The sequence below is a fragment of the Mesoplodon bidens genome (genome assembly GCF_964165515.1).
Source record: "Mesoplodon bidens genome assembly, chromosome: 7".
Taxonomy (NCBI): Eukaryota; Metazoa; Chordata; class Mammalia; order Artiodactyla; family Ziphiidae; genus Mesoplodon; species Mesoplodon bidens.
In genome coordinates, this window is record NC_138164.1 from 88,854,401 (window position 1) to 88,879,129 (window position 24,729).

The 24,729-nt window shown below is 36.2% G+C and overlaps 1 protein-coding gene across 1 annotated transcript in view; it reads right to left on the reverse strand.

The window, feature by feature from the left end:
• The window catches only part of DCDC1 (doublecortin domain containing 1), a gene marked incomplete at its 3' end in the record, with an annotated part of 485,061 nt that overhangs the window by 67,522 nt on the left and 392,810 nt on the right, over window positions 1-24,729 (reverse strand). The window contains 1 exon segment of the mRNA XM_081241118.1: window positions 7,550-7,676. Coding sequence (XP_081097244.1) covers window positions 7,550-7,676 — 127 coding nt within the window.

Consider the following 24,729-nt stretch of genomic DNA (forward strand, 5'->3'; position numbering starts at 1 on the left):
CTCACACTGCTGCTGCCACATTTACTTCATTATCCATCAAACACAGCATCTCAGTTCTATGCATTTCCTGGAATGCTCTTTCCCTAGAGATCTGATTGATCTTCGGGTCTTTACTCAAATATCACCTCAGTGAAGCCACATCCCTTGTCAACTGAAAATTTCCAAACCCTGCCCTGCCCACTATCCTTGCTTCTACTTTCTCCTTAGTTCTTATCAATGACTAACATTTATGAGAACATGTGATGAATGGCCAAGGGCTCTAGAGCCAGACTTCCTGCATTTGAATCTTTAACCCACCACTCCAGTTGTGTAACCTTGGGCAAACCTTTGACCAAAGAGAGATAGAAGCTGATGGATAAATTCTTCCCTCTTTCTTCTCCAGGAGAAACTCTCCTAAGAACACTGTTTAAAAGGCTCCTTGGAGGACAGCTTGATAGCACATTCTTATATTGGCTTTTCTTCCTTCTCTGCTTGTCCCTTACTCTTGCTCACTAGGACTGTACTCCCTAACTAAGTAGTAGCACATAAGCCATTTGCCTCAGGCTCCTCTTTCTGAGGACCTTAAGCAAAGATACCATAGTCCACATGAACTAAAAATAGAGGAAATTTCCTAAAGGGGATATAGGTACCAATACCCCCAAAAAGGGGGAGCCATATCGGGCAGGCAAAAAGTTCAGGCAATCACTGCAGAGGTGGTCCTAGTGTCCTGTCAGTGTCCATCTGACATGACCAAGATACAGATACACAGGGGTTAGGGAGATGTGCTGGCATGTTAGACCAGTACAGACCAAGACACATTGCCTTTAGTTTATGGAAGGGGAGAACATTTTTTTAAAGCTAGTACAGTAAGTAATAATTTACTAATTTATACTCCCTTGAAAAGCTATTAGAATCTTGCAATTATACTCAACAATCATATAGTTCAAGGAAATGCGTTTTAAATAAATATAAAAAATATCTGAAAGTTGTGAAGATTAAATCTTCTGAAATGGCATCTAATGCTCTAATTTGTTTGCAAGATGAGTCAGTAAATAACATTAATTGCATTTAATTAGGAGAAAAGCAATATAAATAAATGTCTAAAACTCTCATGAGTGAGTGTTTTTCAGTCTAATGTTTTTTCCTTTATAAGTTTTGTATAATATTTTGCTTAGTAAATGTGTTCATAATAGTGGCATACCATGAGTCTAACTTATTGTACTTCTAAATAAGCAAAATTTGAATTAATGAAGTTTTACTGTATTCTTGACCTTCACTGAGAACCTTTTACCTGTATAGAATTTAAATTGCAGAGAGTAGTATTTATTTAGATATGTGTCTATTATTATGAATGGAGAAACATGAGGTCACTTTCCCTTACTATTGTTACTGAGAAGAAATACCAAAGGTTATGACAAACATTGTATATTTTCATTTGAAACTTTCCTATAAGGGTTTTACTTAATATGAGAGGTGGTGGAGGAGTGGAGTTGTATAATTCTTCAAGAAGTAAGTTCAAGATGGACCTGTAATTCTTCCACAACAAAAATATTAAGCAATTCAGAGCAAATCAACATTTGTACTAGTTTTAGACAAACTATCATGTAGCAAGGGTTGAATTGGTGGAGGAGAAAGAGAAGAACAGTCTTCTCATTAAAAAATGACTGTCACGGGCTTCCCTGATGGCGCAGTGGTTAAGAATCCGCCTGCCAATGCCAGGGACACGGGTTCAAGACCTGGTCGGGGAAGATTCCACATGCCGCGGAGTAACTAGGCCCGTGCACCACAACTACCGAGCCTGTGCTCTAGAGCCTGCAAGCCACAGCTACTGAAGCCCGCACACCTAGAGCCTATGCTCTGCAACAAAGCCACAGCAATGAGAAGCCCTCGCACCACAATGAAGAGTAGCCCCTGCTCTCTGCAACTAGAGAAAGCCCACGCACAGCAACAAAGACCCAACTCAGCCAAAAATAAATAAATAAATTTATTTTTTTATAAAAAATGACTGTCACATTGACGTCTTGGTGTAAAATAGCTAATATTTCCCCTTTTTCTTTCTTTCGGAACCACGGAAGGGAAAGGCAATTCTCCCTTGAGCTTAGTCTGTGAGAACTCAGTCTGAGTTCATAGAGTTAAGATGCAGTACTAAGATTGTTTTTCAATATCCTAAACATGCCATAACTCTGATGAATTTATCTGAAATGTGCTATCTTAGCCCCTAGTTTTTTTTAGATCCTTTCACTTACTAAACTTGTCTCATAACAGGTGGTAACCACTGCAGACAGTGGCTTTAACACCACCGCAGCACTGCTGATTTCAGATGGCTTCCTTTGTGTTCCAGTTAGATGAATGAAGGCCAAGAGTCTTCTCCATGACATCACAGAAACTCAATCCAAAGAGATGAAAAATTATCATGGGTTTCAAAACTTTCTAAATGTATGAGCTATCACTGGCAGTTCTTTCAAGCTACCTCAAACCTTGTTCTATTGTTTAAGGCACTTTTACATTGTCTTTCATAGAAATAGAGAAATATGATGTCAGGATAATGAAGGACAACAAAAACATGGATTAAACTGACTGGAGTGCTGTTTCCTTTCCTTCCATTTTCTCCATTGGAATTCTAATGTTCCCATTCATTTCATTTTGGTTTTCTACGTGTTCACACTATTCCATGGCACAGCTGCATGGTCAGCAGACCTTTGATGATCTGTGGTGCTCCCTTACATTGATAATTCTGCTTTTTCTTTTTCATCTCTCTCTCACAACCAGAGGCAGCTTGTGCTTCATTTGGAAGTCCAGCTCTTAACCAGTGATCTAAATTTCTTAGTCAAATTGGCCCTCCCTTATCTATTTATTATTAATAAATTAATAGATTCTTCAATTTTTTCTCTCGGGCCTTCCTATATCTCCTTTTCCTCCCTTCATACTGACAGCTAGCTATCATCCTCTCTTAACAGATTAATAAAATATGTACTTTTAACATGCTTTGTTTAACATGGGCCCCTCCAAATAGATATATTTTACTTCAGTAATTTAGAGAGACTAAAATCACTATCCAGTGGCTCATTCTAAAATTTTAAGTCTCTTTAGATCCACTTTTTGCAATGATTTCATCCTTGAATACGGAAATCCATTGCATTTTACCATTAAATGTTAAGAAGTACAACTTCTCAATTTATAACTTTTCCCATAAGGGTGAGAAATAACCTGAGTTTCTAGAAATTATTCCAGTGAAGTTAGTCACAGAATTAACCAAAATAATTCATTAATCTTTTGGTTTTAGGAGTTTTTAACATATTTTAAAAATACTGATGTACCAAGATACATGAAATCTTATTTGCTCATAAAACATAACATCAATTGCCTTTTAGAATGAATAATATTTAACAAGGAGAAAAAGGTGAAATCAGTTGCCACCACTGAGAGAGGTAAATAGTTTGGTATTAATGTACTCTGAGTCACCACAAAAATTATTCTCATTGTACATATTTCCTGAAATCTTCCCTTGGTCATCATTCTCTTTTGAAAAGTTCTAGTCAAGGAATTGGCGGGAGATTTGAGTCTCACTCAGGATAGAGTTTCTTAGACAGTTTTTTTAGATTCAATATTTTGACTTAATTTTCAAGCTCATTCAGACCATCAGCCTAGCTAACTTTCCTCATACTAACTCTCTGATTGAATAAACTGGCTCAGCAAACAGCCTTGAAATGGGGCACCAAACTTTTTCTGTGAGTTCTTCTTTCTCTCCCTTCTTTGTCCTTTATTCACAGAGTCTGCCTTTGTCCTTTCCTGATTCCTTCCTTTTTGACACACAGCCTATACTTCTTAAACTGTAAGCTCCATGAAGGTAGGGACCATGTCTCTCTCCTTTTTTACTTTGTCTGCATTGCCTAAATATATAATAAATAGTGGTTAGATAAGTAATAAGATTGGTAGAATAAATCTGGAATAAAATTAACATATATGCTTATAGTGATCAAAGGGTTCTGAATCCCACAATATGAATATCACATTTCCTAATTACAGTCTATTTATATGTAAAGTCTTTCCAAGAAAAAGTTAATTGTGCTTAATTATACATAGATAAAATCATCTTTTTGCTTAAAAAGTCAATTATGTGGAAGTGGGGCTGGAAGAAAATACAGTTCTTTCACATAAGATGACTCCAGACTTGAAGTCAAGTAGAGTGCATTGAATTTGAATGAGAACTATCTCTGTTCTCTGCTTGGTGTTTTCTTCTCTTCCTCAAACATTTCAAGAAATAAGAGGATCCTTAGGCTGAGTCATTTTGAAATACATGGTCCATTTTCCTCACTTTAGTTTATTTAGTGCCTTAGTCCTTTCTGTTCAGTTTACAAGTCAAAGCCAGGGTTTTGTTGGAGTACAGTGACTTCTTAACCATTTCACCAAAAGCTACTGTTCTGTTTGAATGGCTAGAGAACTGTGGGGGAATCCATTTTCATTCCTAAGATCATTTAGTTGTCAAATTCTAGACTATTAACAAAAATGTTATTGTTTTAAAAGGTAAATGTTAAAAGGAATATGGTTAAGTTAGATTTCCTAATATAATTACCATTCATCATTTAAGTCAATTAATTAGTTAACTGAATTACTTTACCTGTATACTGAGGTTGAAAAAAATATAAGCACAATATCTGTGAAGTCTACAATAATTATAAATTGTTCTCTTTCCCTGTATAAGAAAGTACACTTCCTTATGAGGCATCCCTGTCCACCTCCAGGCAGGTGGGAAACTTAATATTCCAATTGGAAGTGTCCCCATTTCTGACAATTTGGAAAAGCCTTTTTTGTCTAGTTTTTAGCTCTGTAGTTTTGGATACATATTGAATCAAATTAAATGTTCAAACTTCTTACCAGAACTGTTATTTCTTTTCAAGGATATACCCTTCTTTTCCCCTGCCTCAATGTGGTTTCTGGGCATAGATGAAAGTTCAATAAACCATATACCACTGGGAAAAAGGGTTCATGGTCTATATGTGGTACTTGTCCTTGATCCTCAAAGATCTCTAAGGATGTGCTCTTCTCCTCTTTGGATACTGGGCAACCTGCTGATACCTGTTCACCTCCAGTTGAGAAGTAAGTTATCCTTTCTGCTCTCTAGGTTTTAGCCTTCCTAAACCTCTGAAGAAAAGCCTACAATTAGCACAACTCACAGTTTTTTTTCTTGGCCTATGCTGGGCCTATTTGTCTCTGTGCCACCCCTCCACCCCTGGCTCTATGTTGGCTCTCACTATGCTGCAAACCCTGAGTCTTAGGCATATAATTCATCTAGCCACTGGCTCAGGCTACCCAAACCACAGCCTCTGGTATTTTGAAGAGCTCATTTCTCTCTCTAAAAAAGAAGCCTCAGATTTCTAGACTGTTGCTTCACTACAGTCTAAATATTAGGGCATATTTGGGGCTGTAAACAATGAATTCTTGGTTTCAGCTGGAATGACTCCATCTGTCCTTCCCCTAAAGTGATGAGACTCATTGATTCAATCATTGAGGACACATAGAGAATTGATTGTGATTTAAAGGGAAAGAAAAAACTTGATTGAGACCAGAAAATTTGACAAAACAATTTAAAAAATCAGGATAAAATATTTTTTAAAAATCAGGATAAAATATTAAAAAAAATATTTTGGAACATATCACTGACCTAGCAATAAAGCAAGACATACTAGAGACCCAGAGAGGTAAACAGAGTGCTGAAGCTGGATCTTTATCTTGAGGGAATTTTCCAAACCCAGCAAACTTCTGTTTCCATGGTCTTGAGGGAAAGGGTGCAGGAGACAAATTTCAGGGCCCAGCCAAGGTGGGAAGTCTAACAGGAGACCCTCTCCTCTCATAAAACAAGAACCACAAAAGGATAAATTTCATTGAAAAGGCAAACCAGAGACAATAACTCTCAGTGGTTGCAAGTAAAATAGACCATCTCAAACATCTTCTCTGTGTGGAAGAAAAAATAATCTTCATTGAGAATTCATACCATGGGCTGACCTCACTTGCAGTTTAAATAACATTAGATAAAGATGAAGAGAAAATTAATAATCTGAAAGAAATGTCTGAAAATATGATCCAAAAATACATCATAAAGAGGCAAGGAAATGGAAAATATAAAAGAGAGGTTAAGAGACATGAAGATCAAAATGAGAAGGTCTAGCATACACCTAATCAGAGTTATCTATAAAGAACAGAGGGGATAAGAGAGATAATACTTGAAGAGATAATGGGTGATAATTTTTCAGAAATGATGCAAGATATCAATCCACAGATTCAAGAACCTTGAGCAGGAAAAATAAAAAAACTGAAGAGATCCAAAGAAAAGAGAAGATTTTAAAAGCAGTCAGGGAGAAAAGACAGATTACCTTCAAAAGAAGAATATTCAGAATTATAGCTGACTCCTCAAAAACAGCAAAGTCAGTGATGATGTTTTCAGTTTGCTAAGTGAAAATACCCTACGTGAATGAGGGCAAAATAAAAGACTAAGTTCACTTAGTAAAAGTAAAATTAAAAATAAATGTTTAAGTAATCTAAGATAAGTAAAAACTGTTTGCTACCAAAAACTAAAAGAAGGGTATACTAGGCAAAAGGAAAGTAACCCCAGTTGGAAGGATTGAGATATAACAAGGATTTAAAAGAAGAAAGAGAAAAAATTAGGAGTAAATCTAAATTAATATTAACCACATACAACAATGTTAATATCTTGTGGAAATTTTTTAAAGATAAAACTAAAATAGATGACAGTAATAGTGTATGTTACAAATCAGACAACTGATGTTAAAGCATTCTAATGTTCTCAATTATTTGAGATAAGAGTAAGTATATTTGTTAACTTTAGATTTTGATTATTTACATATGCAAGCTAAAATATTCAAAGTAATAACAAAAAAAGTGGAAATAGAGGATATAATTTCCAATCTAGTAAATGGGAAAAATACAAGAAAAAAATTAACCTAAAAGAATATAAGAATGGTGAAAAATGAAACAGAGAAAAAAGCAGATAATAATCCAAATATATATATGTCATTATAATAGATAGAAAAGACTAAATCCCTTGGTTTAGAAATGAAGATTGTCTGATGATTTTTAAAAATTAACTACATGCTGATTACTGGAGAGTCCCCCTAAAACAGAAGAGTATACAAATATAAAAAGTAAAAGGATAGAAAGAAGATATTTAAGGCAAATAACAACAAAGCTGAGATATTTCTATTCGTATTGGATAACTGAAAATTTTACTAGAGCTAGAGAGAGTCTATATAATGATAAAAGTTTCAATTCACCAGGGTGATATAATATTTCTGAACACGTGTGTGTCTAGAACTAAATTTCAAAATATATAAAGCAAAATATGACAGACTAGAAGAAGAAATAAATTCTATATCCATTCCATATTGGATGACTTAAATGCATCTTTCTAATTAATTGATAGAACAACAGCATCAATTGATCACTTGCACCTAACAACTGCAAATCAAAAACTTCATGGAAATTTTCACACACATTGACCACATACTGGGACTTAAAATAAGGCTCAAAAACGATGTCTTATACTAAGCAGTACAACCTCACTAAGTTGGCCACTGGGAAGGACAGGCCACATGTAGGTAAGCTTATTCCAGAGAGGATTTTCAATTCTGGAATGTTTCCACTGGCCTGGCTTACCAGTCCCTTCATGTTTTATGGCCCACCTAAAACAAAATAAAAGACAAAAAGGAATTTAGCAAGGTTAAATATCACTTTAAAATATTCATTGAGTACTTATTATTAGGTAGGCAAAAACCCAGTTTGAATTAAAAACCCAAATCTGATAATTTACTGTGTACAAGAGACATAAATAAAAGTAATTTTTAATGAAAGAATACATTTTTAAAAATTGGGATAATAGACAGTGGAATTTGAGGCAGAAGGCAAAGTAGAATAACAGTCAATTTATAATAACAATGACATAAATAACAATACTAACAGAAAAATAATCAAGTAAAACTTTTTAGACTTTTTTTTTAAGTTTGCTTTGATTTTATTATGCATGTTTTCAACCTAGTTAATTGCAAGTGTATTATAATCCCAAAATCACCCACTGGAAACTATGGAAGATAAAAGAAATACAAAGCCACAGATCTAAGTGAAATTAAAATAATAACTGAACTCAAGTAAATATAAGAAAAACAAGATTTATAACTAAAAGTATGAGCCAAACTATATGCATGCTTTTACTCCCTTGTAGAAAGTCAGAATTCCTAACAGTCTTCCTGTATTCTTTCACTGCTCAACACTCAGTCAAAATTATTCTTTTCCTAGATTAGTCCTTGCCTGAGTTTTAAGAGATATCAGTGTCAGAAACCTTGATGCTGTGTAATCTCCTTGTCTGACAAAAGGGTGAGCCAGTTTTTTCCTGAGGTAATTTTTCCATAGCCGGGACTGGGGCTGAAACTCCAGTGCCAGTGGATGTTTCTAGTCAGGGCCAGGTGATGGATAGTCGTTTTTGTAACACTCTTAGTATGAATAGATTTTATTAGCGGAGGTGAGGGGTGATCCTGAAAGAGGTGACTGAAGGACAAGGCGTTTTCCTTCTTAGGGAACTTTCTTCTGTAGGTCCTCAGGGATTCTACCTTTATTTCTTCCTTTAGTCTTCTGTTTTCTGTGTAAACTATCCATACCTACTTCATCCATTCCTTTTACGACATGAGTTTCAGATATTTCATCCTGTGATACCCCCTCCTAGCATATCAATAAAATGTTTCAGGTTTCAGGTTGATGCCCCTATGTTCTTCATGACATATTTTTTTCTTAAATTCCATATATATGTGTCAGCATACAGTATTTGTCTTTCTCTTTCTGACTTACTTCACTCTGTATGACAGACTCTAGGTCCATCCACCTCATTACAAATAGCTCAATTTCATTTCTTTTTATGGCTGAGTAATATTCCATTGTATATATGTGCCACATCTTCTTTACCCATTCATCCAATGATGGACACTTAGGTTGTTTCCATCTCCGGGCTATTGTAAATAGGGCTGCTATGAACATTTTGGTACATGTCTCTTTTTGAATTATGGTTTTCTCAGGGTATATGCCCAGTAGTGGGATTGCTGGGTCATATGGTAGTTCTACTTGTAGTTTTTTTTTTTTTTTTTTTTTTTTTTTTCCATTTTTTTTAAGTTTATTTATTCATTTTTTTAATTAGTTTCTGCTTTATAACAAAGTGAATCAGTCATACATATACATCTGTTCCCACATCCCTTCCCTCATGCATCTCCCTCCCTCCCACCCTCCCCATCCCACCCCTCCAGGCGGTCACAAAGCACCGAGCTGATCTCCCTGTGCTCTGCGGCTGCTTCCCACTAGCTATCTACCTGACGTTTGGTAGTGTATACACGTCCATGCCTCTCTTTCGCCTTGTCACAGCCCACCCTTCCCCCTCCCCATATCCTCAAGTCCATTCTCAAGTAGGTCTGCGTCTTCATTCCCGTTTTGCCCCTAGGTTCTTCATGACATTTTTTTTTTAAATTCCGTATATATGTGTTAGCATACGGTATTTGTCTTTCTCTTTCTGACTAACTTCACTCTGTATGACAGACTCTAGGTCTATCCACCTCATTACAAATAGCTCAGTTTCGTTTCTTTTTATGGCTGAGTAATATTCCATTGTATATATGTGCCACATCTTCTTTATCCATTCATCCGATGATGGACACTTAGGTTGTTTCCAGCTCCGGGCTATTGTGAATAGAGCTGCAATGAACATTTTGGTACATGTCTCTTTTGGAATTATGGTTTTCTCAGGGTATATGCCCAGTAGTGGGATTGCTGGGTCATATGGTAGTTCTATTTGTAGTTTTTTAAGGAACCTCCATACCGTTCTCCATAGTGGCTGTACCAATTCACATTCCCACCAGCAGTGCAAGAGTGTTCCCTTTTTTCCACACCCTCTCCAGCATTTATTGTTTCTAGATTTTTTGATGATGGCCATTCTGACTGGTGTGAGATGATATCTCATTGTAGTTTTGATTTGCATTTCTCTAATGAGTAAAGATGTTGAACATCCTTTCATGTGTTTGTTGGCAGTCTGTATATCTTCTGTGGAGAAATGTCTATTTAGGTCTTCTGCCCATTTTTGGATTGGGTTGTTTGTTTTTTTGTTATTGAGCTGCATGAGCTGCTTATAAATTTTGGAGATTAATCCTTTGTCAGTTGCTTCATTTGCAAATATGTTCTCCCATTCTGAGGGTTGTCTTTTGGTCTTATTTATGGTTTCCTTTGCTGTGTAAAAGCTTTGAAGTTTCATTAGGTCCCATGTGTTTATTTTTGTCTTTATTTCCATTTCTCTAGGAGGTGGGTCCAAAAGGATCTTGCTGTGATTTATGTCATAGAGTGTTCTGCCTATGTTTTCCTCTAAGAGTTTGATAGTGTCTGGCCTTACATTTAGGTCTTTAATCCATTTTGAGCTTATTTTTGTGTATGGTGTTAGGGAGTGATCTAATCTCATACTTTTACATGTCCCTGTCCAGTTTTCCCAGCACCACTAATTGAAGAGACTGTCCTTTCTCCACTGTACATTCCTGCCTCCTTTATCAAAGATAAGGTGACCATATGTCCGTGGGTTTATCTCTGGGCTTTCTATCCTGTTCCATTGATCTATCTTTCTGTTTTTGTGCCAGTACCATACAGTCTTGATTACTGTAGCTTTGTAGTATAGTCTGAAGTCAGGGAGCCTGATTCCTCCAGCTCCATTTTTCGTTCTCAAGATTGCTTTGGCTATTCGGGGTCTTTTGTGTTTCCATACAAATTGTGAAATTTTTTGTTCTAGTTCTGTGAACAATGCCAGTGGTAGTTTGATAGGGATTGCATTGAATCTGTAGATTGCTTTGGGTAGTAGAGTCATTTTCACAATGTTGATTCTTCCAATCCAAGAACATGGTACATCTCTCCATCTATTTGTATCATCTTTAATTTCTTTCATCAGTGTCTTATACTTTTCTGCATACAGGTCTTTTGTCTCCTTAGGTAGGTTTATTCCTAGATATTTTATTCTTTTTGTTGCAATGGTAAATGGGAGTGTTTCCTTGATTTCACTTTCAGATTTTTCATCATTAGTATATAGGAATGCCAGAGATTTCTGTGCATTAATTTTGTATCCTGAAACTTTACCAAATTCATTGATTAGCTCTAGTAGTTTTCTGGTAGCATCTTTAGGATTCTCTATGTATAGTATCATGTCATCTGCAAACAGTGACAGCTTTACTTCTTCTTTTCCAATTTGGATTCCTTTTATTTCCTTTTCTTCTCTGATTGCTGTGGCTAAAACTTCCAAAACTAGGTTGAATAAGAGTGGTGAGAGTGGGCAACCTTGTCTTGTTCCTGATCTTAGTGGAAATGGTTTCAGTTTTTCACCATTGAGGATGATGTTGGCTGTGGGTTTGTCATATATGGCCTTTATTATGTTGAGGAAAGTTCCCTCTATGCCTACTTTCTGCAGGGTTTTTATCATAAATCGGTGTTGAATTTTATCGAAAGCTTTCTCTGCATCTATTGAGATGATCATATGGTTTTTCTCCTTCAATTTGTTAATATGGTGTATCACGTTGATTGATTTGCGTATATTGAAGAATCCTTGCATTCCTGGAATAAACCCCACTTGATCATGGTGTATGATCCTTTTAATGTGCTGTTGGATTCTGTTTGCTAGTATTTTGTTGAGGATTTTTGCATCTATGTTCATCAGTGATATTGGCCTGTAGTTTTCTTTCTTTGTGACATCCTTGTCTGGTTTTGGTATCAAGGTGATGGTGGCCTCATAGAATGAGTTTGGGAGTGTTCCTCCCTCTGCTATATTTTGGAAGAGTTTGAGAAGGATAGGTGTTAGCTCTTCTCTAAATGCTTGATAGAATTCGCCTGTGAAGCCATCTGGTCCTGGGCTTTTGTTTGTTGGAAGATGTTTTGTCACAGTTTTAATTTCAGTGCTTGTGATTGGTCTGTTCATATTTTCTATTTCTTCCTGATTCAGTCTTGGCAGGTTGTGCATTTCTAAGAGTTTTTCCATTTATTCCAGGTTGTCCATTTTATGGGCATAGAGTTGCTTATAGTAATCTCTCATGATCTTTTGTATTTCTGCAGTGTCAGTTGTTACTTCTCCTTTTTCATTTCTAATTCTATTGATTTGAGTCTTCTCCCTTTTTTTCTTGATGAGTCTGGCTAATGGTTTATCAATTTTGTTTATCTTCTCAAAGAACCAGCTTTTAGTTTTATTGATCTTTGCTGTCGTTTCCTTCATTTCTTTTTCATTTATTTCTGATCTGATTTTTATGATTTCTTTCCTTCTGCTAACTTTGGGATGTTTTTGTTGTTCTTTCTCTAATTGCTTTAGGTGCAAGTTTAGGTTGTTTATTCGAGGTGTTTCCTGTTTCTTAAGGTGGGATTAGACATTTAAAGAGGAAACAACATATACATAATCACTGTGGGAGACGTCATTACATCATCAACAGATTATGAACTACTAGGTAAATTTTTAAAAATTTTTATTGGAGTATAGTTGATTTACAATGTTGTGTTAGTTTCAGGTGTATAGCAAAGTGAATTGGTTATACATATACATATATCCACTCTTTTTTAGATTCTTTTCCCATATAGACCATTTCAGAGTGTTGAGTAGAGTTCCCTGTGCTATACTGTAGGTCCTCATTAGTTATTTTTTTTACATATAGTAGTGTGTATATGTCAATGTCCCAGTCTCCCAATTTATCCCCCCTTCACTCCTTCCCCCCTTGTACTGCTTATATGAGGAATCTAAAAAGCTGGTACAAATGAACTTATTTACAAAACATAAATAGAGTCACAGATGTAGGTAACATTTTTTAAGTAACAAGTAAGGACATAAAATACTTGACTGCTAAAACTAGTAAATGTAAGTATGACCATTTACTTATAGACATTTTAGTCTGTTAACAGAAAATGTGTCTTTCTCAATAATTCTTGAAACATTGTAATATTTCCACACACTAACACAATTAAACTTCAATGCAGTTTTAAAATAAAAATTGAACAAGCTACACTTTGAGGCAAATGACACAAAATTAGATATAAATGAAAGTTTAAATTTCACAATTTCAACCACAAGATAATTTTAAAAACACATTCTCTCTCCCAAAATATTATTATACCAGACAAGGGGAAAAAAATGACATGATCAGTACCTATATAGCAAGCAATGCAAATAATAATCATGAAAACTTAAAGAACACATTTAGAATTATATTCAAAGATAAATTTATAATGTTAAACGCTTATTTATTAAGAGCTAAAGAGAGAAGGGAAATTAATAAAGCATTCAACTCAATAATTTATTTTAAATATATCCCATGGAAAACAGATGAAAGAAAGTAGTAAAGATTCAAATATAAATAAAGAATTAGAAAATATTTAGACTATTAGTAGAACATTTAAGGAAATGTTTTTGAAATGAAAAGTAAAATAGCAAACCTCATGTAAATAAATTTAAATTAAAAATATATAAGCAAATAGAAAAATCAAGCAAAATATTTTGCATAGAGAAGATTAAAAGAGTATATTATGCAGGTATATGTTAATAAATGCACAACTTTTGAAGAAATAATTTTTGAAAACCCTTAAAGATTTGAAATAGAAAGTATGCTCTTGCTCATATAAGTTCACAGGGCATGGAACAGATCATTTTCGAACTATAAAAAACATTCTGAGCCATAAAGATATAGAAACTAGCTAATTCATTCCATGAATGGGAGATAAGCTTCATAATAAAGTCAGTCACTGGTAATTTAAGAAGTAAATCAACAATCTTACTTAAAATCAAAGATGTGAAATTCCTAAATCAATATTAGCCAATAAAATTTAACATTATGGAAAAAGAATAATCACTAGAGCTAAGTAATAGTCAGCCTAGAAATGAAATGATGGACATTTATTAATATAATAAATCACTGATTAATGAATGAGAATAGAGAAGCAGCCCATCACCCATAATTTTCTAGCACACGTGATGGTCATCTGAGCCTAAAAGTTTTCTGAGCTTGCCCAGCCTCATCAGAACCATTTGCAATATCCAACCCTCTGTACAAGGGCCCAGGTGTCCCAAAAGCTTGCTGGAAGTTCTTGGGGCCTGGATATTGCGGGGTGGTGGTAGGAGAGACTTGCTCTTTACCAACCTAGAACCTGACCTCCTGTTACCGTAGAGCTGTTCGTGCTCCGATCTAAGGCCAACACTTCTGCTTGTTGGCTAGATCTTTATCCTCTCTCATCTAGAACTTTGTTCCCACCCTGAACTATTAATTTTCCTGCCTTTCTGGTCATTCCATCTGCATAATGTCTGACAGCTTGATATCTTAAAAAAAAAAAAAAAAAGAACTTTCTCTATACCCTACTGTCCACCTCCAGCTGTTGCTTTATTTCTTTGTGTTCCCTTACAGCAAATTCCGTAAAAGACTCATCTCCTCTTCTGCTCCTCCCTTTTCCTCTTAAACCAATTCCAACTAGATTTTTTAGAGATCTCAGAAACTCCTGTGAAAATGCCCCATCAGGGTTTTAACATCACTAAAGCCAAAGGTCATTTCTCAAGACATAACTGAACTAACATCAGGGTCCAACATGATCATTCCCTTCTTTTTAAAACACTTTCTTGACTTGACCTGACTTCATTTGACTTCCATGAAACTACTTTATCCTGCTTTCCTCCCATTAGTAGCCAAAATTGTTAGTCTCCTCTTGTGTGCCATAGGGTGGGAACTATAGCCTATGAAAAATCCAGGGCCTGCCACATCAATAGAGTTTTTAGATGTCCACTGGTCTGATGAATGTAGGGCGATTACCATAAGGTAAAGGACAGGTTATTGATGAAAAGATTCATCCTCTGAATGAGATGCCTATGTAACTTCACCCCATCAGGGTGTCTTTAAAAGGAGCTGGTCAAGTTCAACATAACACTGTTAATAAACGTTCACATACAGCAAAGGCCATTGGACTGCAGAGTTCCAGCACAGTGTGAGATTTTATGTAAAAGCAATAGAACTCTTAATATGATGTTTTATAAATGAAAAACTGACAGACTCTTTAACTATAATGGCACTAGCAGGCCCAGCTATAATGACTGTACATGTGCATAACATAAATTAGAACTTTACAGCATCATTAAGGACTCTGGAATCTTAATTCCTAAAAGTCAGCACTAGGTGGAGACAATGATTCGTGCAATGCTTTCAGGCAGCCTTTTTCTTGCCCCTCTGAGAACTTATTTTTATTTAATATTTTCCATTCTTTTCTTCAGTGTGAAAGAAGGTGTTCTTAAATAATATATAAAACAAAACATCTCATGTTTTGAAAGGACTTACTTGAACACACACATATACACACACACTACAAGGTAGCAAAATAAGTTTCAAAAGCAAGTTTGTTTATTTAAAACAGTATCTTTATTAACCCTGCCTTTCCATTAAAGGTAAAATTCTATTTATGATATTTCATGAGTATCTACCTTCATGGACAGAAGTATGACCAAAGTTAAAATATCTTCCTGGATTTACATAAACCTAAAAGATAAAAATCTTAGAGGATCATTCCTCAGCATTTCAGTTGACAGATATCTCTTCCCTCAAAAACTAAGTCCAGAATTGATCATATCAATTTAGTCTGATTAATGGAGTCATTAATCAGAATGCTCTATTCAATTACTCTTATAAAGGAATGGGAAACAAAAACACTTTAGATAATGTTTTCAGAGTCTAGTGCCTTTGATAGAACGTCAGCATTGTGACAGGCTCTGAGAAATCGTGCAGGACTGTATGCACTGTGACAGAAAAGTATTATTTTGCACTCTTGGAAATCAACAGTAAGATAAAAAGAAACCTAAATGTGTCCCAGTTGAAGAGAAATAGTCTTTTTTCATATTCCATCAGGACACAATTACATTGTTTCCAACAATGTAATGAACATAGTAACAAAATATGATACAATATATAATTTGGATCTGATACAGTAAATTATAAATACTATGGCAAATTCCAACTGAAATCAGCAGTCTCTAATAAACATGCATGTAAAAATGACCAGATGCACATCCTACAACTGTCAAAGAAACTCTAACTCTTTGCTTTACACCAGGACCTGTTTATTTATTTAACTGGTCATTTTTCAGTTTTTAAGTTTATCTAAGCTGCAAGATTAGACCACTTAGAATTCAGCTATAATTAATTTAAACTTGCATGGCTCCTCAGAAATAGTGAAAGCACATTATTCATACAAAACAGTTATATGTTGCATACATGGACCTTGATAGAGATAAGTTTATAAGATTAACATTAGGTACCCCATCTCTGAAAAAAGAAAAGGATAGGAGAAAGAAATGGGCAGATTGCAAAAATGGTAAGAATAGTATAATAACTAACTATTTTGATGGGATTTAATAATAGCCCAATGAATTTCCATAGATTTGAACTATTTTGAAGTTTTTAAGAGTCTAGTCCTCTAGAGAGAGAAGAAATTATTTGAAATCAGGAACTACATATACAAGCTCATCTTAAACATTGTATAAGGGTTAAAAGATTAGATACATAACTAGAAATCTGAATCCATCTGTTATCAGTCTCTAGGCTTTTACTAGTATCATTGTATCAATATTTTAGGCTACATTAATCTTTCAATTTAGACTGAATATTAAAGCTAAATTTAATAGTTTAAGAAAATAATTATTTTAAGATTTAAATTTTAAATAACTTTAATAGAAACAAGGCACTGAAGACTGCAGTGTTTTTAATTTACAAGCCAAAATTTACAAAGATCAAGTAATTTCTGCATATTAAACATTATCCTACTTTTTTCCTAGAATATCTTGTAGAAACTAATAAATACACAGGGAATTTGTTCTTCTGTTTTATATATTCCCATTTGCTCCATCTCTTCACATTATTTTGATAACTAGGAAAGTACTTAAAACAGAGAATGAATTTTAATGGCAACTAAAGGCTAAGAGGGGAACTCAGTGATCATGTTTCCATCTTGCATAACTGGGAATTTTTAAGAATGAGAAATAGTTCCAATAATTATGCTGAAAAGAATACTTATTTCATAACAATTTCCATAATTGTATATTATATTCTATCAATTGAAAATCATCAATTAAGACTTAACACAATTCAATTTTTTAAAACATCAATTATGAAATATAGAGGAAACCTATAGTACATTAATGCTAATTGCCAGGAGTACATATGTATTTAGTCTAGAAAAATAAAGGGATATACAGATGGATCTAAAGTCACACCTGACATCTCTTGCCAGTTTCTTTTTTTTCAAAAAAAGTCTTTGACCTGCTCTATTTTGTTTTGTTTTTCTAGTTGGTTGAGCTTTCTGGTTATTTAGATTCTGGATACATAGAGGTAATCTATATTCAGCACTAAAAACCTATCATTATCTCCCATAGTCAGGGAGTTTTATACTTGTGTAAAAGCAAAGCTCTCTTTGCAAGTACAGTAAAATCTCAATTTGTAAACAAAAAAACCATTTTCCCTTCAAATACTTGCTTATGGTGGAATCCGATGTGGTCTTTGAGTTCTTGAATCTGTTTAATTAATCACCTATCTGGGCCTGATAGCTTAGCTTTGGTATCTGAGGTCTCTGGGGTATCCACTACCTGAAGTTTCTGTATCAATTTTTATGCAAATAAAACAAATTAATAGCTGTCTATTGAGTGCCTGCTCTCTCTCCCCCACACTATGCTAGGCACTACAGACAATGCAAAAGAAGTTAGAGAGGGCTTTTGCCTTCAAGAAAATTATAGCGTTTTAGGAAGAAGCAAAAATTACATACCTGGAAAGTTTTTGAAAACAATACAAGACCGTATGTAATGGGAAAAAACATGGCACTTTCAATAAGACTTATAATAGGTAGACCTAATGGAAAGAAAATAATATGAGCTTCATATTACGGAAAGAAACTGTTGGGGTGGGAGAAGAATCCTTGAAAAGGATGCATGAATTCTGTATACATGGAGAATAAAGAGTTTGGGATAATGAGAGGGAAGAAGAAAGATGCCATCTCAAGATATGGAAAAAGGATACCACCTTTTGGTGTTACATAATAGCTCCAGTGTATATGATTTTTAAAGACACAGAGTTCTAGCTAGAAGAGAGTTGATTTATGTCTATAGCTTTTCACTTCCCAGTCTGTTATATCTAGCCAACTCTTTTGCTTAAAGCAAAGTGCTTCACCATTGAAGGCTCTTGATTGCCTCTATTTATTCGTATCAGGAGGGAGCAGTTTTCCCCCAGATCAGTTCTCCCTTCCTTCATTAATAATAGATTTTTTAATATGGGCACACGGCTACCCAGCTAAAGACAAGATTTCCTTGCATTTAGGTTTAGCCACTCATCAAAGTTCCAGCCAAATGAGCTGTGAGTGGATATGGTGTGCTTCACTCATAGACTTCACCTTTCAAACAACTGGACATGTGCGCCCCTTGGTTGCTTTTCTCCATCCCAGTGGCTGAAATGGCAAGAGCTGAAACAGCCACTTTAGACCCTTAGGTAGAAACCCCATGATAAGAATAAGAGCTGCCTACCAGCTCCTAGCACCTCCTACCTATAAACCATCATGCAGAGAGAAATGAGCTTCTGTATAAGCCTAAAAGTTTTGGAGTATCTGTCAGAGCAGCTTAGTCTACATGCTTTCTAGTATAATCTTGGTCATTTCCATGGCTCCAGTCTTTTACTTTTTCCTGTGCTTCCTCTGAACCTTTTACTGCTTTCTCTGTGTTTACCTCTGAGGAACTTTTCATGGGTTGCTGCCACCATTGATGGCTCATCTCTTTCCTAGTTCTCATTGCTGCTTTCATCAATTCCTGTCCTGTCTTTTCCTTTCTTTGATGTTCACCCACTGGTCTGTCCAATGGTCACTTTCTCTGACTCCTTTAAGAAATGCTCTTAGAGACAGTGACTGATAGCTCTTCAGAAATATTGGCATTAAAAAGATAGACCTCACTTGCCTGATCTAAGGTGGTGCTGTGTGTGCTCCCAGGGAATCATGGGATGGACTTTAGTTATCACTGTATCACTATTCAGGAATGGTCCAAAGATATTGGCAGTCATGAGAAAGTGAGTGGTAACTTTTTATAAGTATTTCCTCTTCAGGAATATTCTCCCAAACAGATTTTAAGGTCTTTGGAGTGCCAACTGTGAGTCACATTTTAGTTCTGCATCAAACAAATATCCCAGAAAACAGGTGAGAAAAAAGAACAAGCAACTGAGAGGGAAAGAACAAAGTAGAGGATCCAAAAGAAAACGACAAGAGCAGCCATCTAAAGAAAAGAAGTGATGAGGTATAAGAGCACTGGAAAAATAATAAATATTAGTAGGAAGTCCACAAAGTTAATCAAGTAACAATAAGGATCCTTTGCCTAAAGTTGGTCCTTGGAAGGTCCATCCAACACATTTTCAACATTTATGCTGCTGGGCGCCAGGGATCCAAGGAACTGAGACAGTTTCTACCCATGAGGAGTCCCAGTTTGGTGAGAAAATGGACCAGTGAAACAAATACCAGTGACATAGGTGATGGGGGCTCATGGGGATTATACAAGGTACTGCAGAGAACTGAACAGAGAGTCACTGATTCTTCTTGGGGGGCAAGGGGGGTCAACATGGAAGAGATGGGAAGCTTATTTCCCAAAACTCAGGCAAGAGTCTGGTCCTTAGGACATGCTCTGTCCACTTAATAAAGGAATGAATGAATGAGCTAATCTGGACTGTATTTAAAATCTACTTAGTGAATCTGGGTTCTCAATTCCCCATCAACTGATATCAAAATTCTTGAATTCTTAACTCTGAAGTGAGAGAAGATAAGTAACACGCAAGACTCCTCTTACATGTAAGTAAAGTAAGAGATCGTTTGCATAATATGATTTGGTAGATAATAGAATGGCCCGCTACTCAAAATTATGTCTCAAAACTAGGTCTTGAAATTCCATCATTACCAATTAATTTCTCTCTTTTTTTTTTTTTGGCCGTACGCGGGCCTCTCACTGTTGTGGCCTCTCCCGGTGCGGAGCACAGGCTCCGGACACGCAGGCTCAGCAGCCATGGCTCACGGGCCCAGCCGCTCCGCGGTATGTGGGATCTTCCCGGACCAGGGCACGAACCCGCATCCCCTGCATCGGCAGGCGGACACTCAACCACTGCACCACCAGGGAAGCCCACCAATTAATTTCTTTATGATCAAATACATATTTCGTTGTTTGGCCAAGACCATTGCAAGATTTGCAAAACAAAGTGTCAGTACATTATGATCTGTGGTAGGCTGTAAAATGGCCCTTCAAAAGATATCCATGTTGGGGCTTCCCTGGTGGCACAGTGGTTGACAATCCACCTGCCGATGCAGGGGACACGGGTTCGTGCCCCGGTCCGGGAAGATCCCACATGCCGCGGAGAGGCTGGGCCCGTGAGCCATGGCCGCTGAGCCTGTGCGTCCAGAGCCTGTGCTCCGCACTGCGAGAGGCCCCAACAGTGAGAGGCCCGCGTACTGCAAAAAAAAAAACAAAAAGATATCCATGCCTTAATCCCTGGAACATATGAATGTTACTCTATAAAGCAAAAACAGACTTTGCAGATGTGATTAAGTTAAGGATCTTGACACAAGGAGATTCTCCTGAATTACCTGAGTAGGTGTAAGCATATGTCATTATAGAAGAGAAGCAGGGGGAAATCTGAACCTACAGAAGAGAAGACCACGTGACCAGGGAAGCAGAGACTGGAGTGATGAGGCTACAAACCAAGTAATGACAGCAGCCACCAGATGATTCTTTTCTTGGATCTGAAAAGAATTTGTGGGCTACTTTATTTAACCTATTTCTCAGTGAGGGAAATGAGGTCCAGTAAGACTTACCCAGCTGGTTATAGGAAGGGCTTGTAGTAAACTTAGATCCCTACGTCTCAGTGAATCACACAGTCCCTATGGGAAAGCATACCTCTAGACATAAAGAGCCTTGACTGCTCAGAAAGTAACCTAGTCTATGCAGTAATTCTAACAATTCAGTTCAAGTATTACTGTCGTAAAGGAGGTACACAGTAAGTGTTTGTTGAGTGAACTGTTAAAATCAGGATGTAAGATGGCCCTCTTTCTGTTCTTTCACAGAAAAGGTGAGTTTTCTCTGAGAGACAAGAAGCAACAGTGACTTCCCATAGTTTCTGAACCTTTCAAAAAATGGTTTTCTATATTTTTCTTCTAATATAGCGCATTATGTAGAAAAAGCCTCTAATAAAGACACATGTGAACAATTCTACATTTGTCACAGTATGATACTGCGAGCAGCATAAAATTCAGTGTATGAAAAATGGTGTCTATTTCTACTAGACTGTAAATTTCATGGGGATTTTGTCTGTTTTGTTAACGGTGCATCCCCAGTGCCTAGATCAGCATCTAGCACAGAGCCTGCACTGAATAAACAGTTGTAGAATGTAGTACCAACCGTAGACCTGGGCAACAAGTGGTCCTGCCCTGGACCTCACTTTTGTCCCTCCCCTGCTTTACTCAGTGGGAGAGGAGCACATGGCACCAAGGGGAGGTGTCCAGCTGGAGTTCCCGTGCCTCTTCCCCACTTCCAGACAATGTTCTGAGACCTCAGGATTCCCTGGCCAAACAGCCCCAAACTTGCTTCCAGGGACTGGAGCAGCCTCCACCCCAGCTCTATCCTGATTGTAAACCTCCTGCTGGCATGCAGTTCCTAGTATTGAAAGGTGGCCAAGGGACTGCACTGCTTGGGTTGGAGCAGATATTGGACATGGGAGCTGGTGTGGCTACCTATACATTTTGGATGCCATTAAGTGTTAGATATAGCTGGGGCTGTGAAGAGACGATGAGTAGGCTGTGGGCAGGGAGTCTCTATTTTATCATGGGATAAAAGGATTGCTTTTATTCCAAACCTGAAAATTTAAGAGGATGCTGGATTGAATAAATGGATGGATGGATGGATGGATGGATGGGTAGATGCATCAATAATTGCATGGATGGGTAAACGAATGAAAATAATGCCTCACCATGAACCAATGAACTATACCAGGGACAGAGAAATGAATGGGGGCACGTGAACTTTCCCAGAGACTCTGACAATAGCCAAGTCTGTCAAATTGGACAAGGATCTCTTTTAGTGCCTTTAAGGATTCATCTCAACAGTAACAATATTGTTCAGAAAAACGGTGACTGTTCATGTCTCATGATCTTAAAGTGACCAAAAATGTTCTCCAATTTTAGTCGAATGATGACATAAATTGTAACTTTTTAAGATAAAGTTTTCAACTAAATAAAATTTTTAAATGTGTCACTTGACACATTTTGATATCAAAATAGATTCAAGCTTCAATTATAAAAAGAAAGTTCTAGAGTCACAAAAATAAAGCGCTTTCTCTTGCCAAGACTCCACCTGGCAGCAGATCTGGCACCTAGATGTGCTCACCAGGCATTTGTCAGCAGAGCAACGTCATTGAGAGCAAGCAGTCTGATGCCAGACCCCTGGGATTAAATCTTGGCTTCACCTCTGACTAGCTGGGTGACCTCGGACCTGTCACGCTTGGGATAACAAGATACCTACTTCAGAGAGCTGTTATAAAGATTAAACACATCATTATCTATAAAGGAACAGAACAGTGTCCGGCCCATAGTCAGCACTCTGGAAAGGCTGGCTTCCAGAGTTAAATGCTATGTTACTGTTAAATGACACAAATGGTATGTGACCCATAGTGTTAGCTATTCTCACTATATGACAAATTATATTTAATCTCCAAAACAGGCATGGTCTCTAAGTGTTGGTCAATTTAAATTTTAAAGGCTATTCTCTAAGCTAACTACAAAGCAACTCTGGTAATAACTGTAGATTTCAACCATCTCAAAATATTTTTTGTGTGTTGCCACAATCGACTTTGGTCAATGTAACATTAATTCAATGGGAGTTTTTAAATCAGCAGGTGGAAAGGCTATGTTTTAACTTTGTCTTCCTTGCCTAATGAAGATGTGTTCAACGTTTCAATCACTTAAATCTATGCTAAAGTTATAGAATAATAAGAAAGAACCTAATATCCACCTGTGCTAGAAAGCTGTAGGTAAACTGTACACTGAGAACACCAAAGCAGCACCAAGGAGAGCTACCCAGAAACAAAGATAAATGGATTGTATAAACTGTAAAAATATTAATAATAATGATGATGATGCCTTCTACCCATCTTTTGGAGTGAAAATGACACCACTTACACTCTTTTTATTTAAGAAAATTTTAAGGTTTTTTTAATTTTCCTTAGAATAGCTAAATATAAATTCTTAACCTCAAATATGCACATAAATTACATGCGTGAAAAGTTATGCACGTTAATGGTGCACTAAAGGCAGTCCAAAGAATTTCTGTTTGGGGGAATCTCACAAATAGTTTCTATTTCCCCCATTATTAGTATTGCTGTTGTTTTTCTTAAAGCATCTTTTTTTAAGAATACACTTCATGACTTCTTCAATGGTGAGTTAAAGTTACACACCACTGAACAAAAACCTTCAAATTTTAACATTACAAGTTTAACAGGATCTGGGAAGATATTATCAGAAGTGTCAGCAGCACGATGAAATTAACACACAATACCCACCAAACTTCATAACATTACCTCCATTTTCACACAAATCAGACTGACTAGAAAGATAAGCATTTGTTTGAAAATTAATAGCAACATTCTTTTGTTTCATTTTATGCAGCTTTAAAGACCTAAGGAGACTTAGGAATTAATTGCAGGCTTCTAATAAACACAATGATGTAATGATGTATTTAACATTACTATTTTTTGTCTGATTCCAAATAAATTGCAGATTTTTTTCTGGGTGTGATACTAAAACAATTACCATTTTGCAAAAAGGATAATTAATCTGCAATTTTTTCACATTAGATCATATATCTCTAACGAGTGCCCACGGATTTGATAGTCTTCAGCTGCTGTGTATTTATTTTTCATTTTTTCTACTGATTTTTTCTACTGCCCCATCAGTGCTGACATTTAAATGAGTGAGTATTCAACACAAATGTGATCATTTGTACAGCATCCAACGCGGCCCCATACTGAGATGATTGCTTCTGGGAGCCATCCACGGGTTCTCAAATAGGGGGGAAAAGCCAGGCAAAATTTTATCAATTTACATTTTTCTGTGATTAATTTTTATGCAAATAAGGGCCCGACCGTGCTCCCATCTCACCTGAATCATCCGGATCATCAAAGACAAATTGAGCATCACTTATTTAAAAAATAGGCTTTAAACTACTCTACAGCTGTGTTGAAAAATGCTAAGAGCAGGGCATGAACTTCTCTAACATAATAGGAATAGATAAGAAAATGTCTTTTATGTGCATTTTGTACACAATGCCATAAACATGAACTTAACAAAATAAAAAACTGCCTTTGCTTTGAATATTCTCTGGTCTTTGTAATAGTCAGCAATGGGAATGACAGAATATGAAACAATATTTTCCCAATTTCTGAATGCATAATCAGAAGTATTTCCCATTAAGCAAAATATACTGACCATTACATGTCTTTGCCAACTTTCTATTGCTTCTGGATGAAAGTGTCTAATAAATAGATTAAATATGTAGGGGAAACAAAATGTCACAGAATTAAAAGACAAATCTTAATTTGTGATGGGGGTTCATATCATCAGTATTATGTTGCATAGAATTGACATAGCACTTTTAGGTCTGCACGA